The following is an 18,234-nucleotide window of genomic DNA, read 5'->3' on the forward strand; positions in this document are numbered from 1 at the left end:
GGTTTATGTCTGGGCTTCAGTTCAATTCCATTGATCAATGTATGTATATATATATATACATAATATATATAATATATATTACATACACACAGACACACACACACACACACACACACACACACACACACACACAAAATCTAAAAATTGGGAATGGTGATACCTCCACTGTTGCTACTTTGTTTCCAGCCCAATTCCCTGGTAAAAGAAAGCTCAACTCAATCAGTTAACAAAACAAGCTCAAGCCTAGATTGGGCAGATCTCCCACTACCCTGCTCTATTCCATCTGTATTATCCCATCTAACTTGTGGTTTCTCCAGGCCACAAGCTTCTCTCTCTCTGCTGCCTCTCAGTTGATCTCCAGTCGCTCCTCCCCCAGACTCTCAGCTCCTCCCACGTTCTCCTGCCCAATCATTGGCTCAAGTCTTTATTTGAAAAGATAAGGTACAGAGAAGGTTCACAAGACAACTCCTCATCTGCAGCCCCTCTGAGGAGTAGAATTAGCATCAAAATACAAGCCCAGGGCTATCCACAACACTCCACCAGTTCTTTTATTTTTCAGAATTGTTTTAGCTACCCTGGGCTTTTTGACTTTGCATATAAACTTGAAAATTGTCTTCTCAAGGTCTGTGAAGAATTGTGTTAGAATCTTGTTGAAGATTTCATTAAATCTGTAGATTACCTTAGGTAGGATGGCCAGTTTTACTATGTTAATTCTACTGATCCATGAGCATATGAGATCTTTTCATCTTCTGATATCCTCTCAAGTTTCATTCTTCAAAGATGAAGTTTTCATCATACAAGTCTGTTACTTGCTTGGTTAGAGTTACCCTAAAACATTTTATTACTCGAGGCTGTTGTGAAGGGTGTTGCTTCCCTGCTTTCTTTCTCAGTCCATTTGTCATTTGTATATAGGAAGGCTACTGGTTTTTTGGTTTGTTTGTTTTGTTTTGTTTCTTCATTAATCTTGTAGCCAGCCACTTCACTGAAAATATTTCTCAGCTATAGGAGCGCCTGGCAGGATTTTGGGGGACACTTATTCATACTATTGTACCATCGGCAGATAATGATACTTTGACTTCTTCCTTTTCAATTTGTATCCCCTTGACCTCCTTTAGTTGTCGGATTGCTCCTCCTAGAACTTGAAGTGCTTTATTGAATAGATGTGGAGACCATGAAGAGCCTTGTCTGGTTCCTAATTTTAGCAGGGACTTTGTGAGTTTTCCTCATCTCATTTGGTATTGGCTACAGGCTTGCTGTAAATTGCCTTTATTGTGTTTAGGTATGATCTTTATATCCCTAATCACTCCAGTACTTTTATGGTGATTTTGTCAAAGGCCTTCAGTGCATCTAATAAAGTAGTCCTGTGTGTTTTTTGTTTTTGTTTTCCTTTCAGTGTCTTTTTAAAAATGTGTTTTTATTTATATGAGTATACTCTAGCTGTCTTCAGACACACTGGAAGAGTACATTAGATCCCATTACAGATGGTTGTGAGTCACTATGTGGTTGCTGGGAATTGAACTCAGGACCTCTGGAAGAGCAGTCAGTGCTCTTAACCACTGAGCCATCACTCCAGCCTCACCTTTCAGTGTTTTTATATGGCAAATTATATTTACTGATTTATTTATTTATTTATTTTACTGAGCCATCCCCGCATCTCTGAAATGAAGCCTACTTGATCATAGTGAATGATCTCTTTGAAGCATTCTTTCATTCACTTTGCAAATATTTTATTATTGAATGTTTTTACATGTATGTTCATAAGGAAAGTTGGCATGTAATTATTTTTCCTCATTGAGTTTTAGGTGGTTTGAGAATCAGAGTAACTGGTCTTACAAAACGAATTGTGCAATGTTCCTTTTGTTTCTCTATTATGGAGTAATTTGAAGAGAATTGATGCTAACTCTTCTTTGAAGGTCTGGTAGAAGTCTGAATTATAACCATCTGGCCCTGGGCTTTGCCTTATTGTTCAGGATTGCTCTAGTTACCCTGGGCTTTTTGTTTTTCCATATCAAGCTGAAGAGTTTGGGAGAGTTTTATTGACTCCTTCTATTTTATTGGGAATGATAAGTTGCCACATCAACTCCAGTGGATTCTGTGTGACAAGTTCCACAGGCTGAGGCGCTAAACTCCAAAGGGAGGAGGTCTCCTGGGAATGGTTGTGGAACTCTCTAGCTAGAGGATAATTCTGAGCTGTAGTTCTCAAGGCAGTTTGTTTTACTCTCAATTTCCTCTTTCATAGGATGATCCTAATAGCCCAGGCTGGTAATCCATTCTTTGAAGTAGAGTCACTGGCTGCAAACTCTTTTCTAAGAACTGCAATGCTTTGCCTCATAGTCATTTACATAATTACAACCTCCCAACAGCATGCAAATTTATATGGCTATGCATGTGTAGATGAGAGTGGCTCTGACACTGTGGTATGAAAAGCATTGATTAAGTATAAATTTTAAATTGAATTTCAAAAAGTTTTTACAAGATGAAAGCTAGATGTTAGATAAGGATTACTCAGGGAAACTCATTAGAACCTAGGGGGTATAAGAAACTCTTTTTGAAGGTTTGCTGTTAACTACAAGTGACTCTTTATTCTAATGAGGAAGATTGATGTCATCTGTGATTGATCCTCTAAATCTGTTACATGGGAAACATTATACCTGATTGATTTTACATTTCCTTGTGACAAATGGTTATGATAATTATGCCTGCTTCACTGGATTCATCTTTTGAAATGGTAATACCCTTACTACAGAGCTCCTACATACATTCAGATCCAAGCCACCTCTGTGTTTGTTTCTATTTGTCACCAAACCTATGCCTTTCCTGAGAACCAAAGGCTGATTTTTCCCTAGGTCATGATCCCCTGCCCACAGGACAGTCCGCAGCAACAAGTATATTTAAATTATTTATCTAATCTTGATTTAACTTTGGTAAGTGATAGGTATATCAAGAAAATTATCCATTTCTTTTAGATTTTCCAATGTGGTGGAGTAGAGAGTTTTGAAGTATAACCTAATGATGATTCTTTGAATTTTCTCCATGCCTGTTGCTTTATCCACCTTTTTCATTCCGATGTTGTTAATTTGGATATTCTTTTAGTTAGTTTGGATAAGGATTTGTCTATATTATTAATTTTTTTCAAAGATCCAATGATTTGTTTAATATTTCTGATTTTTTTTTCAGTTTTTATTGATTTTAACCAACAGATTGATGGTTTCCTGCTGTCTGCCCCTCTTGGGTGAGCTTATGTTTTTTGGTTCTGGCGCTTTGGGGCATGCTGTTAAGTTGCTAGTGTGCCTGTCTCGCCTAGTGCTACGAACTTTTCCGTTTTCACCACATTCCTTGTGCCCCATGAGTTTGGGTATCCTGAACATCCATTTTCATTGCATTCTATAGAGTTTTTAGTTTATTCTTCTCTTGACCCATTTTACATTTATTTGTTCCAGTTCCCTGCGTTTGTAAGCTTTCTGTTGTTGCTGAAATTCAGTTTTAAGCCATAGTGGTCTGATAGGATGTAGGGTGTTATTTTAATTTCCCTATATCTCTTGAGACTTGCTTTGTGATTGAGTATGTGGTCACTTTGGAGCAAGTTCCATGAGCTTCTAAGAAGAAGGTCTATTCTTTTTTGTTTGGGTAAAATATTCTGTAACTATCTCTTGGTCCATTTGGTTTATAACGTCTGTTAGCTCCAGTATTTTTCTGTCTGGTTTTGGACTGGATAACCTGTCCAGTAATAAGAGTTGAGTATTGAAATCTCCCTCTCTAAGAGTATGAGGATCAGTGTGTGATTTAAGCTGTAGCAGTGTTTCTTCTATTAAACTTGGGTGCTTTGGGTATTGAGGCACAGCCGTTAAGAGTTGAAATGTCCTCTTGGTGGATTTTCCCTTTGAGTATGTATTGTCCTTCCCCATCATTTTTGATTAATTTTGGTTTGAAGTCTATTTTGTTAGATATTAAAATCGGCTTGATTCTTAAGTCCATTTGCTTGGAATATCTTTTTCCAACTTTATCTTAATGCTGAGGTATGTTTCTTGGATGCAGCAGAAGGATAAATCCTGTTTTCACATTCATTCTGTTAGTCTGTGCCTTAATATTAGAGAATTAATGCCTTTGACATTTAGAGAGATCAGTGATTGTTGGTTCCTATTATTTTGTTGTTGTTGATGATGATGATGGGACAGGTAGTGAAGTATGTGTGTGTGTACCCTTGCTTCCCTTATTTTGGTTTTACTACTGTAAAATTGTCTGCCTGCTGTGTTTTCATGGGTGTAGTTAACCTCATTAGGTTGGAATTTTCCTTCTAGCACCTTCTATAGGGCTGGATTTGTAGATGGATTTTGTTTATGTTTGACTTTATTGTAGAATATCTTATCTTCTCTGACTATGGCGATTGAAAGTTTGTGGCTGGACATAGTAGTCTGGGCTCTCTGGTCTCTTAGCTTTTGTAGGAGTCTCCATTGAGAAGTCAGGTATAATTATAATAAGTGCGCTTTTATATGATACTTGGCCTTTTTCACTTGCAGCTTTTAATAGTCTTTCTTTGTTCTGTATGTTTAATGTTTTGACTATTATGTGGTGAGAAAACTTTCTTTTCTGGTCCAATATATTTGGTGTTCTGTAGGCTTCTTATACCTTTATAGGCATCTCCTTATTTGGAAAACTTTCTTCTGTGATTTTGTTGAATTTTTTTTAAGGCATTTATTTGATCTGGGATTATTCTCTTTCCTTTTATTCCTATTATTCTTGGGTTTTTGGTCTTTTCATAGCATCCCAGATTTCCTGGATGTTTTATGTCAGAACTTTTTTAGATTTAACATTTTCTTTCACCGCTGTATTCATTTCTTCTACTGCATCTTTAATGCCTGAGGTTCTGTCTTCCATCTCTTGTATCTCATTGGTGCAGCTTGCCTCTGTGGTTACAGCTCAAATTTTTAATTTTTAATTTCCAGAATTTTCTCAGTTTGTATTGCTTTTATTTCCATCTTTAGGTATTCAACAGTTTTATTCATTTCCTTCAACTGTTTCTACTTTCATAGTTTTCTTTAAGAGATGTATTCTTAGCTGGGCGGTGGTGGAGCACGCCTGTTCCCAGCTATCTGGGAAGCAGAGGCAGGTGGATTTCTGAGTTTGAGGCCAGCTTGGTCTACAGAGTGAGTTCCAGGACAGCCTAGGCTATACAGAGAAACCCTATCTCGGAAAAAAAAAAAATCCAGAGAGAGAGAGAGAGAGAGAGAGAGAGAGAGAGAGAGAGAGAGAAATAATATATTCTTTTTCTCCAGTTTTTCTGGATTTCTCTGTTGGGCTCATTCATTTCCAAGTTGAAGACCTCTACCATCTTCATGCAGTGGGCTTTCATGTCTTTTCCTTGTGCTTCGGCTATGTTGGAATATTCAGGGCCTGCTGTAGTAGGATGACTGAGATCTGGAGACACTGCCCTGACGACTATTGATTGTCTTCTTTTGCTGGCATCTAGACATCTCGGTTTGGGGCAATTGTAGTTCTAGGTGACCGTTTGTGAGTTTGTCTCTGTTGGGTGGGTGTTTGTTTTTTTGGTTTCTCCTATTGGGGTTTATTGGAGAGTGTGATGGCTGGGTATTGCCTGTTTTTCTGGTCTGTTCACCTGGTGTATTCAAAGGGCATGCCTGCTAGTGATGGAGGCTGGCAAGTAGTGATGAGGGAAAGGGGGGTTAGGAGGATAGAGTCTGTGGGATCCATAGGAGACATTGGGGGTGGGGAATCTGAAGCTGGTATTCTGTTACAGTGCTAGGGACGAGACTCTGCCTTTAGGGTTTTGTAAATATTTGCATACTTGTTTTTATTGAAACATACTTTGGATTGATTCAGGTATGTACTATAGAATGGTCAATCTGAGCTTTAATTTATTGACTAAGTATCAAACTATTCTCCACAATGGTCACACCATGGATGCAGTGCGGCCACCTATGTATGGGGTCCCAATTTCCTCGCACCCTCTCCAAGATTTGCTGTTTTCTGTTTTGGGTTTTACTCTATACTAGAGAAAGTGTATTTTCTGAGTACACTATGATGTTTTGATGTCATTATGGAATGATTCAACATAGCTAATTAAACTTTATCACACTTATTATAGTTATCACACTGTGGTAAGAACTTTTCAGCAGTGTGTTAGCAGATGTATTGGTCAGCATTCTCTAGAGTAACAGAATTTATAGAATGAATTTATATAGAGAAAGAAAGAGGATTTATTAGAATGACTTAAAGTCTGTGAGTCCAGCTAATCCAAAAATAGCTGCCTATGCAGAGAAAGTCTACGAAATCCAGGAGTTGTTCAGTCCATGACACAGGTCTTCAGCACATGCTGGAATCCTGAAGAAGTAGGGGCCAACACCAGTGAAGGATTGGACTTGCTAGTGAGGCAAAAGCAAGCAGGCAAAGAGCAGTAGCTCCCACCTTCCCTTTTCTTACATAAGCTTCCAAAGAAGGCATGGCCCAGACTAGAGGTGGTTCATTCCACCTCAAAAGATCTGGATTAAAGATATATTTTCCCACCTCAAGATCTGGATTAAAGATGCATCTTCCTATCTCAAAGATCCAAATTAGCAGTAGATCTTTCCATTTCAAATTAAGCAAAATTCCTCACAGCTGTGTCCCTACATTGTGTGCATGTGGTAGGATGTTAATGAATTTCAAATGTAGCCAAGTGGACAGCCATTGTGTGTTGCCTTTACTGTTGGCTTCAAAAACTCAATCTATGACTGACTGTGGTCACCATGTCGTATAATAGACCTCTCGTGCTTGTCATTCCCACAGACAAATCATTGCAGTTTGTGAACAAGTGTTCCCTTCTCCCTTTCTTTCTTACAAAATTTTAATAAGTGTATACAAAACATAAGAGGAAAATCAGAAACCTTTGTAATACTGATTAAAAAAAAAAAAAAGGCATTGCAAAGACCACAAACTCATCCCAGAGACTTTGATCTAGTGAATGAATTACATAAGCATCTCCAGTTTAAGAACTATTGAGTTTAGTGATGAAATGTTTGTGCAAATGCACAAGTAATAACCTTACAACTACATTATGTTTTATGTTGTAGATTTAATAGGAGCGGATGTCAACGTCGTGATTTTTCTTATGTGATTGACAAGTAAGAAATACTTCTAACATAACATGTGTATCGTGCAGATAGCAGTTTATACTCAGCTGGTACTTGGTGTTTGTAACACTACTGGCATACTTATTTAAACACTGTTTTAAAATGTTTAAAAAAAGAAAAGACTGTAGAGATGACCTTTAACCTTGTCTGAAACATGTCTGAGACACATTTAGCATTATCCTCACTGACTGAATTGGGTATAGGGAGCAAGTATCAGTTAGTCTCAAATACCCTATCTGTTCCTTCTGATTGCAGATAGACAAATAAGAGGCTTTGTTTCCCACCTCTGTTCTCTATATGACTGTATAATGAACCTACTTAAAATTGAAATGTCCCAGGCTGGAGAGATGGCTCGGCAGTTAAGAGCACTGACTGCTCTTCCAGAGGTCCTGAGTTCAAATCCCAGCAACCACATGTTGGCTCACGCCCATCCGTAATGAGATCTGACGCTTTCTTCTGGTGTGTCTGAAGGCAGCTACAGTGTACTTATTTATAATAATAAAAAAAATCTTTGGGCTGCAATGAGCAGGGACTGAGGAAGCAGGGTTTAACTGTAGAGCAGTGGGGCTGGCTGGAGCTAGTAGAGGTCCGAAATTCAATTCCCAATAACCACATGAAGGCTCACAACCATCTGGATAGCTACAGTGTACTCATACATAAAATAACTAAATAAATCTTTAAAAAACATTGACGTATCTCCTGAGTTCACAGAAGAGAAGAATTCTATTATAGGAATAAATTAAAAATAGGGAATAACTGGGGTTGTAAAATACACTTGTAGGGCCCAGAAAGATAGCTCAGTGGGAAAAGTCCCAAACCCACAGAAATCCAAGCGCTGAAGCATCCTTCTTAAATTCCAGTGTGTTGACAGTGAGACTGTGAGAGGCAACAAGAGAATCTTGCAGACAAGCTGGACTAGCAAACTCAGTGGCAAACAGCAGTGTGGAAGGGATGGACCAACTCCAAATGTTGTCCTTTAACGTCCATATGAATGCCCCCAACACACACACACACAGACACCACATTCATACAAATGTATACATTTGCAATCAACACCACCCTAAATAAATTATGCTTTTAGTTTTTATTTATTCTAGGTATATGAGTGTTCTGTCTGCATGTATACCTGTTTGTCAAAAGAGGATGTAGGGTCCCATTAGAGTTGGTTGTGAGCCACCATAAGGTTGGTTACTGCAAATTGAACTCAGGATCTATGGAAGGACGGCCAGTGCTTTTAACTGCCGTGCCATCTCTGCGGCCTTTGCTTTTTAAATTGGAAAGGAAGAATAAGCAGATAATAACAAATGTCGTTTTTTTTCAAACAGGGAACTTCTGAGAGAAAGCGTATCTGAAAACTTGGTAAGAAAATATAAACTTGTTGGTGTGATAAGTGGACACAATAACTGAAGCATTTTTCTTTCTCTAGAAAGTAAGGTATGATGTGGCAAAATATGGCTGTCCTAAGACACTTGAATCTGAAGAAATGTTTCACCCAATAGTTGAAATGTAAGTTTATACCCACTTGGGAAATTAATTTGCGTGCTGCAAAAATGGCTTGGTTGTTAATAGGCCCTTCTGTTCTCACAGAGGACCTGAGTTCAGTCCCCAGCTCCTACACAGGGGCTCACAACCACCTATAATGCCAGGACCAGGGAATCTGCTGCAACTTGGTGGGGCAGGGCTGGTGTGGTGACGGGCGGGGCAGGTGTGGTGAGGGGCGGGGCTGGGTTAGTAAGGGGCGGGAAGGAGGTTGGGTCAGTTTATAGTTTTTACCACTTCATCCAGAGATGTCTGGACAGGAACCTGGAGGCGGGAGCTGCCTGGTTTGCTTGGTCTGCTTTCTTAAGAACCCAGGACCACCAGCACTGCCCACAGTTAGCTGGGCCATCCTACCTCAATTATCAATCAAGACAATGTCCCAAAGGCATACCCAAAGACTAATGTGATGTCTGCGTTTGTGCAACGTAGGCTCCCTCTTCTCAACGGAGCCTGGTCTCTATCAATTGACATAAAAACTAGCCCCCACGCCACTGATGAACTGTCCCCTCTCCTAACTAAGAACATCGTTCCTGAATGTTCCCCTTTCTCCCAGATCATCTCTCCCTTCTCTATTAGAGTCCTCCGAGAAACAAAGTGCACAGAATGAATGAATGTATATATTAAAAGAGGGGTAATTAGGTTGGCTTACAGGATAAGGCCTGGAGAGTCCAGCAATGGCTGAGAACTCAGAAGCTGCAGGGGCCCCAAGACGGGATGCCTTGCAATCCCAGTCTAGCAGTAAAGGCATGGAGGATTCTGTCCACACCCGAAGGCTGAAGCAGCTTACTTCTGACATCCACGAAGGAAGACAGAGGCAGCTCACTGTAGAACAAGTAAGGCCAATGAGAAGACCCCTGAGACACAGAGGCAAAGAGGTGAAAAGGAAAAGTTTTCCCTCTTGGGCCTCCTTAAGTCTGTGCCACTGACAGAAAGTGCCACCCACCTTCAGGATGGTAACCAAGAAAACCCTTTGCAGACATGCTGGGAGATTAACCTAAATTAATGAATTTAAATTAATCTATCTTAGATATGCCCAGAGGCTTGCTCATGGATGATTCTAGATTCTGGCAAGGTGACAACCAGTATCAACCATGACACCCTGTGCTCTAATCACCGTGCAAATGTGCATTCACTAAACAAAGGGACAGCAAAAAGGGCCCTCTGGATGAAACAGCAGCTACTCTGCACAGTCAGATCTTCCCTTGTCCAGTTCTTGTGCTCCTCTATAAACATAGTTAAAAATGGACCTAATTACAGCTCATCCACGAGAAGATCATTAATGACGTCTCCTCAATTCCCTGAATAGGATTTCCATAGAAAAATTACCAACAGTTGGAAATTTAGCTGCCAATTAGTGACATCCCTGCGTTCTCGGATTTAATTAGAATCTATTCTGCCTAATGAAAAGGTATTAAAATAAGCTCATGGAAGCAAGGCTCTCTGGCAAGTGTTATTGATAGTGAAGCAAAACTCCAAAATGGGGCTGGAGAGATGGCTCAGCAGGTAAGAGCACTGACTACCAAAAGTCCTGAGTTCAAATCCCAGCAACCACATGGTGGCTCACAACCACCCATAACAAGATCTGACACCCTCTTCTGGAGTGTCTGAAGACAGCTACAGTGCACTTACATATAATAAATAAATAAATCAAAACAAAAACAAAAAACAAAACAAAACAAACAAACAAAAAAAACCCAACAAAATTCCAAAATGATGTGGATCATGCTTTCTCCACAAGATGGTGCTGTGGTTCCTTGCACTAATAATAGTGATCCTTTTGTTCTTAAGTGTTATACACTCAATTCTTAAAAAAAAAAAGAAAGAAAGAAAGAAAGAAAGAAAGAAAGAAAGAAAGAAAGAAAGAAAGAAAAAAACAGACAAAGAAACAAAAACAAACCTTAACATTTATTGGAGGGGGAGGTTGGCAGACAGCTTGCGGTTCTCTCCTTCCACTTCCTGGGTTCCAGGGATCAAACTCAGGTCACTAGGCTCTGAAGCAAGTGTCTTTTCCTGCTCAGCCATTCCATTTCATCCGCTTCTAACTCTTAGGAAATCAAGAATTCTACTGCTAACTTAAGATGTAATCAAACTCCTGTTTCCACCAAAGCTCCTAGCTTTTGAACTTAGCTCGTCCTGAAACTACACACTTGTGAGTGTCCTGGCATTCCTCTACAGCAAGAGTCCAGAGCACTCGGCGGGAGGATTTTTTGTTTTGTTTGTTCTTTATTTTCTGCGGTTCTCCCTGACCCAGACATCAAGCCACTCCCTCTCCATCATGCCTGTTTGGGAACTGATCTTCTGAGCTCTTTATGGTTTCTCAAAACTAGTAAACACAGAAACAGAAACGGCTTCCCAGGAACTGCTTTTTAATGCTGAAGTTTTCCTCCGCACTTGGAGAGGAAGGGACAATGACCATTTGTGCTAACCAGCAGTGTGGGGAGCAGCACACCTTACCCAATCTGAAGCCTGTCCAATAGCTTCCAAGTGAAGCAGAGATCTGAACGAAGAACAAAACGAGGATCTAGGATTTTCGAGGTATTCGAGACAAGGCGGCAGTATTATCAAGGAACAGCAACAACAAGGATCTTGTAGGGTTTGTGAATCAACACAGAGCTATCAGGTGATAGTCATTTGAAAGTGGAGGAACAGTTCAAGAATCAGGAGGAGGGGGCTGGAGAGAAGGCTCGGCAGTTAAGAGCACTGACTGTTCTCCCGAAGGTGCTGAGTTCAAATCCCAGCAACCACATGGTGGCTCACAGCCATCCGTAATGAGATCTGATGCCCTCTTCTGGGGTGTCTGAAGACAGCTGCAGTGTACTTACATATAACAATAAATAAATCTTTCCAAAAAGGTTATTAATAACTGCATCTTTGCTCTCAAGCCTTTATTCATTCATTTTTTTTATTAAAGAGAAATCTTCCTATAAAGTGCCAGCTTTCTTTTAACACTGCATGGGTCTAAGAGAATTGCTCTCAGCTTGGCAGGGCTAATGTGTCCTGTGCCAGTATCACGAGTATCAGGGAGTACCCTGTCCATGCGGGAGTGTGACCGTGTCTGCTGCTGCTGTGGAGACCCTTCCCTGCCTTACGGCAACTCTTCTGGCCGCTGACTGCAAGATTGACTCCATAGTCCAGCTGGCCCCTCCTAGAAAGCAGGCAGGAGTCCAAACTTCAGTACATAACTCTGTAGTTTCACTGTCTACCACACGACATGTGGTTTGATGACACCCAGAGACCCTTGCGTTGTCCTCCACCTGTCCCACCCTCTCTCAACTGTCATCAGGACTGCCCCAGTTCAGTATGTAGCCATTAGGGCAATGGAGAAAACTGTCACTGCAGATTCAACTCCTTCTGTACTGCTAGGTTTCGATTTTTAATAACGTCTGCTCCATGGGGCTGAACCGAGGTGGTGCATACCTGTAATCTTTACACTCAGGAGCTATACACGCCAAGAGCAGGAGTTTAAGTCCAGCCTTGACTCCACAGTTCTCAAAGGTTCAAGATGAACAGTGGCTGTATTGAGATTAAAACTAGGCTCACTTATTTCACTCAGTTGGGGGAGGTAGACGCAGCTATCAGATACAATCCCACCACAGATGCATATCCGTAAGAGTTGGTGAGTTCCAGTAACTTCCCTGGGGTCAGAGGCTAAGAAGCAGAAAAGACAAGATTCAGCTACCATTCAGAACATTTGTGTGATCCCAGCACTTGGGCAGCAGAGATAGAGAACCAGGATGTCAAGGGCCTCCTTCACTTCGCAGCAAGTCTGATGCCTGACTGGGCTCTGTGAGATGCTATCTCAAAAATCAAGTAAACAGAGAGAGAGAGAGAGAGAGAGAGAGAGAGAGAGAGAGAGAGAGAGAGACTTACACCTAAGACCATGAGACTGGCAAGCTGCAGGCCCTCTGACACTATGCTATTATTTTCCTGTTTGTTGTTTTAGGCATGATGAAAACGGATTTCTTAAAATAGTAGAAGCAAATTTTATCCTGTGGGAAATCCATGGCAGGAACGATTACACTTATAATTCTACTATGGAGGAGGTATGGTATCTTTGAATTTAAACAGAACTTATTGAACATGCAAGTAAATGTATCCTTTTGATTTTCCAATTTGTATGTAAATTATCTAAGGGAAGTGAAACCAAGCCATAAGTAGGGGGTAAAAAGCCAACTCTATATTAAAATCGGTGACTTCTGAGATGCATTTCTGAAAAAGAAGAAGCTGCTGTCTATAAAACAGACATAAGAAAGGTCAGGAAAAATAAAATAGTGCAGTAGGAAGGCGATGCGGCCATAAATGAGCATTTTCTTCTCTATCTTAACTGTGTCGAATGTTTAGTTATGGATGGGTTCGCTCTAAGACACTGTGCTAAGTGAACCAGGTCCTGTGCAGGCCTCACCCTTCTCTGTGCCTTTGCAGAACTGCACTGTGCTGGCCTCTTCCCTCCTTCCACCCTCCACGACCGCCCGATCTCGACCTCCTCGTTCACCCTTTTGTAATTACTCTTTCCAGCCACTGTGGCCTTGCCATGAATACAGAGCCCCCTAGAAGTGAACAGCAGGATTTCCTAAGATTCCCTTGAGATCACAGGCTCAAGAGAAATCAGAGTGACTCCTTTCCATGTGACATTTTTTTCCTCACCAGAGATTAATTATCTGAGAACTCACCTAGATACCAACAAGGAGAACTGAATTACACTTTACCACTGTGGGAATGCACCGTCTTTCAAATACATAACTAAATCCTTCATGTTGCACATTTCAGTGTTTGTTCTGCATCGAAGATAAAAGACCTTCATGCACCATAGATTCATCATTAAAGTACTTGTTTCTGGGTAGTGGTGATACACACCTTTAATCCCAGCTCTTTGAGGGACAGAGACTGGCAAATCTCTGAGTTCAAGATCAGCCCAGTCTACAGAGTGAGTTCCCAGACAGCCAGGGCTCCATAGAGAAACTTTGTTTCAAAAACAAAAAAGAAGAGGAAGAGGAGGATGGAGGGGTGGGGAGAGGGAGAGGGAGGGGGAGGGGAGGAGGAATACGAGGAGGGGGAGCAGTAGGAGGACGAGGAGGAGGAGGAGGAGGAAGAGGAGGAGGAGCAGGAGGATGAAGAGAAGAAGAGGAAGAAGAGGAGGAGGAGGAAGAGGAAGAAGAAGAGGAGGAGGATGAGGAGGAGGAAGCGGAAGAAGGTGGTGAATGTATGTTCATTTGTATGGTGGTGCATGTGCACCTGAGTACATGTGTGTGGAGCTCAGAAGACAACCATTCCATCCATTGAATAGAGGCATTGCTGAGAAGTACAAGTTAACAAGAACTGCATTTCCGGTAATCAGCTAGGTAGGTCCATGCCTGGCTCTCATGACTGCATGTGAGCAGAAAGTCTATCATTCTCTCATGGACTTCCAGACTTCCTGTCACCTTAGTTCATTTCAGCAGCAGCTGCGGATGGACTGGCTGAGAGCTGGAAGAAACAGTCCAGAGAAGGAACTTCAAGGAGCCGTCATGAAGAAGTCCGACTTCCAAGTTCATGCTTCAAGGAGAGTCACCTGGGACAACTGAGTTGGGTTTTGTACTATCCAGAATTAAACTTTCAGTTAGGTGGGATGGGACACACCTGGAATCTCAGCATGTAGGGGATGGAGAAAGGAAGACCAACTCAAGATCAAAGTACAGCAATGTATCAAGTTGTAGGCTGACCTTGGGGCTGCCTCTGTCTCAGATTAACACATGAGCCGTTTGTTCTTATGGCGGAGCTCTTGCACAGTGCCCTGGGTTGGATTCTTAACATCATAAAGCAGGCATGATGACACACATCTTTAACCCCAGAATCCCAGCATTCAGGGAGGCAGAGGCAGGTGGATCTGAGTTCAAGGCCATCCTGGTCTACAGATGGAGGTCTAGGACAGCCAGGGTTACACAGCAAAACATTGTCACAAAAACAAAAAACAAAAAACCAAAAACAAACCAACAGCAAGTAAGCAAACAAAGATTCCTAACACCACGATAGAAAAAGTCAGATTCTGATCATGTCTGCCCCTGTGAACAATGCAGAGGCCCAGTGGACACTGCCCACACATGGTGCACAGACATACATTCAGATAAACACTAATAGTCATTAAAATAAAAAAAAAAAAGTAAAATGGAACTCCTACCTGACACCATGTGCAGACAGTAACTCAAAATTGATCTATGATCTAAATTTAGGACCCCAAACTAGAAAAAAGTCTTAGACAAAAAACTGTAGGGTAAAATCATCCCAACACTGGTTTGGGCAGTGATTTATATAATGGCTAAGACACCAAGTCCCAGATAAAAGAAAGAGGAAGGAAGGAAGGGAGGAAGAGGAAGGGTGAAAGGGGAGAGGAACAAGGAAAAAGAAAAGACAGGAGGGAAAGGGAAGGAGAGTAAAGGTGCATTTCATGGACATCTAAAACTGTGCATCAAAAGACACCAGAGTCAGTGCCTAGCCCAACCATCCTTAGAGAGGTTTCAGACAACAACCAATGAAAGAGGAGCAGCAAAGAGCATAGGAGCCAGAGGGGTCAAGGACACCCCAAGAAAATCCACAGACTCAACTCACCTGGCCTCACAGAGACTGAATCGAATGGGAGTCTGCGAGGGACCGACCTAGGCCCTCTGCATGCATGGGACAATTGTGTAGCCTGGTCTTCCTGTGGGACGCCTAATGGGGAGAGCAGGAGTTATCCATGACCACTTTCCTCCTACTGGCTTGCCCCTTTCAGTCTTAGTACAAGGAGAGATGCCTAGTTTTGCTGTAACTTGATATGCCATGTTTAGTTGATATCCATTGGAGCACTGCCCTACTCTGAATAGAAATGGAGGAGGACTGGATAGGGGAGGGACTGTGAGGGAAAAAAGGATAATAAGCTATGGTCAGGATATAAACATAGTAACAGTAAATCCCCCCCAAAAATCCACAAAAATAAAAAGGCAACCTATGGAATAGATCAAAGTATTTACAGATCATATATTTGATAGTAGAATGTCCAATGTGTTCAGAGAACTCCCATAATTCAACAATAAAGCAGTCCAAATTAAAGGGGGAGGAAGGACTTGACTAGATATATTTCTAAAGAAAATGTCTACTTGACATTGGAGAACAAAATCCACGGTGAGACACTATTTCACATACACTAGCATGGCAAGAATAAAAATAAACAGATGGCAGTAAGAGTTGGTGATGGAGGGAAAAGCAGGCACACACATTGTTGGGGTGTAAAGGGCACCTCCACCCTGGGGAACGTGCAGTGCAAACGAGAGAGAGATTCAAAGCACAACCTCCAGTTCTCATCCTCCATGCGTGGATGCTCAAAAGAATGGAAGGAACGTTCTCCAGGGTCTATTTGCACACCATATTGACAGCACTTCATACAACTGCCAAGGAAAGGGAAAGTGGAGAGTCCTGTTGAAAGCCACAAAAAGGTGTATGTATCGGAGGGTGTTAAGGCCTGAGACCATTGTGCAGGGATGCGCATTCTGGTAAGAAACGCAAGAACTGTGAGGAAGGGTGCCTAGAAAAGCCAGGGCAGCCGTTGATTGCTGCATGGGGAAGCTGTGGAGACTTTCAGAGAAGCTTGAAGGGCTCCTGGAGACTTTCTGGGTTATGTTTTATCAGGAGCAGAAAGGTTGTCATTATTGTTGTACTTGTTTTAGCATCTGTGTGGGGGTTTTTTGTTTTGTTTTGGTTGTTGTTTTCAAGTTAAAAGGGGCTTAAAATAAAAGAATGGATTCGTGCTATGGAAATGGTCTGTTAACTCTTCACAATATTCTCCTATGACCCAGCATATGTTTCAGACCGTGGCTCATCAGGTAACAGGGGTTATTGTCCAGCCTGACAGACCTGAGATCTTAGGACCATATGGAAAAAGCATGGAACCCACAGGTTATCTGTCTTCTGGCATCTACATTCACCCAACACCATTCACTTAGGTGTGCCTGCGCCTTTGTGAGTACACACACGTACACACACACACACACACACACACACACACACACTGTCAAAAGGAAGGAAATTCTCATACATGGTAGACCAAGGATGCCCCTGAAGATGTTTTACTAAATAAAAGTAAACTAGTTTCCAGGTACAAAAATACTGAACTATGTCACCTGTAAAGCTTAGTCAGTCAAAAGTCTCAGCAGAAAGTAGGATACTGGCTGTCAGGGGTGAGGGTTTGTCCAAATGGGTCCTGGCAGTGGCTGTGGTTACATAGTGTGAACCAAATCAAGGCCACCGAATTGAACTTTCTCAGTGTTTAAAACTGTATTGTTTTTATGTAGTGAAAAAAGATTAAAAGCACTGTATTTAAATGTAAGGGGATTTTTTTTTGAGAAAGATAAATTTTCCAGTGCCATATATATATTAGATACTCTAAAATAAGCTAATGTAAAGCCTTCTCCATAACCTCATGTTGCCATCTTTTGGCAGAATGGTTGTATAAATGAAGCACAGACGTGGGACTCGATGATAGAGGAAAACCCAGGCGTCCCACTGGACGATGTCTGGGGACCTCAGGTAAGAAAAGGATTAAATTTGGCGTTCAAGATTAACAAAAGCTTGATAGAAACACTTTGGATTTAAACTGATTAGGGTAAATCGAACACTGCCTTTCAGTTATTTCAAAATTTCTTGTCTTTAGTCTGTTTGATTCCCCACCCCTTGTGTGTACTCTTTGGTGAAAATTTACTATTTACCACTAAAAGTCTGAATATGCGTGGTATCAAACGACCACTATATGTAAAAATATGGAAACCGAGCCTTTTAAAACACTAGTTGTCTTATGGGGCTGGAGAGAACACGTACTGCTCTTACAGAGAGTCTGAGTTCTGTTCCCGAATCCATGTCACATGGTTCTTAACTGCCTGTAAATTCAGCTTCAGGGGATCCCATGCCTCCAGCCTCCTCCAGTTATACATATACACAAAGACACTTAGAGTTCAACCTAAAATTAAATCTTAAATAAGCAAATTGATAGATAAAACGGGAGCTCCAAGAGAGAAGGGAGCTTTGTTCCTTCTGCCCACTGCTACATTCCCAGCACCTAACGCACTGTAGAAAATTATATGTATTTATAGAGCTAATTCATAAACTCCGGCTCATCACCTCTAATAAGGAATACTTATTATTTAAAATCAAAAGGAATGAATGTAATTATGGACTCAGTCCAAACCAAACTTGCCTTTCTGGTTATTTTTGTTGTTTTTAAAAGGTAGCCAAGGGTCTGGGCTGGGCAAGCCAGTCTTACAGAGGGCCTCACTGAAGCTGTGGTGCTATTCCCCGAGGCCACACATCCAGCCGTGAGCAGCTGGATGGGGGGCCGTCACGGAATGAGCTTGAACCAGCTTGTTGGAATAGACAACTTGGTCTCAACCAAATTTCTCATTCAGTAAATCTGAAGTCCACATTTTTTTCTGACTCCACCTTGTCCCTTTATCACCTCTCTTCCCTTCCCTTCTTCTCCTCCCTGATTTTCTATTCCCTTCTTTTCCCAGCACTAGAGATTAAATCCAGGGTGTTGTGTAAGCTATGTAAGTGTCTGAGTTATATA

General features: G+C 41.4%; 2 protein-coding genes across 2 annotated transcripts in view; both read left to right on the forward strand.

Annotated features, from left to right (window-relative positions):
- Positions 1–18,234, forward strand: part of Desi2 (desumoylating isopeptidase 2) — a 167,457-nt gene that overhangs the window by 91,242 nt on the left and 57,981 nt on the right. The window lies entirely within an intron of this gene.
- LOC127697239 (cation channel sperm-associated auxiliary subunit epsilon-like) overlaps positions 1–18,234 on the forward strand; it is a 100,883-nt gene that overhangs the window by 75,304 nt on the left and 7,345 nt on the right. Inside the window, exons 15-19 of the mRNA XM_052200235.1 lie at positions 7,068–7,118; positions 8,453–8,486; positions 8,554–8,633; positions 12,610–12,709; positions 17,115–17,201. Of these exons, the coding sequence (XP_052056195.1) occupies positions 7,068–7,118; positions 8,453–8,486; positions 8,554–8,633; positions 12,610–12,709; positions 17,115–17,201 (352 nt within the window). The remainder of the gene's footprint in view (positions 1–7,067; positions 7,119–8,452; positions 8,487–8,553; positions 8,634–12,609; positions 12,710–17,114; positions 17,202–18,234) is intronic.

This window comes from Apodemus sylvaticus, chromosome 12 (assembly GCF_947179515.1).
Source record: "Apodemus sylvaticus chromosome 12, mApoSyl1.1, whole genome shotgun sequence".
NCBI classification, from domain to species: domain Eukaryota; kingdom Metazoa; phylum Chordata; class Mammalia; order Rodentia; family Muridae; genus Apodemus; species Apodemus sylvaticus.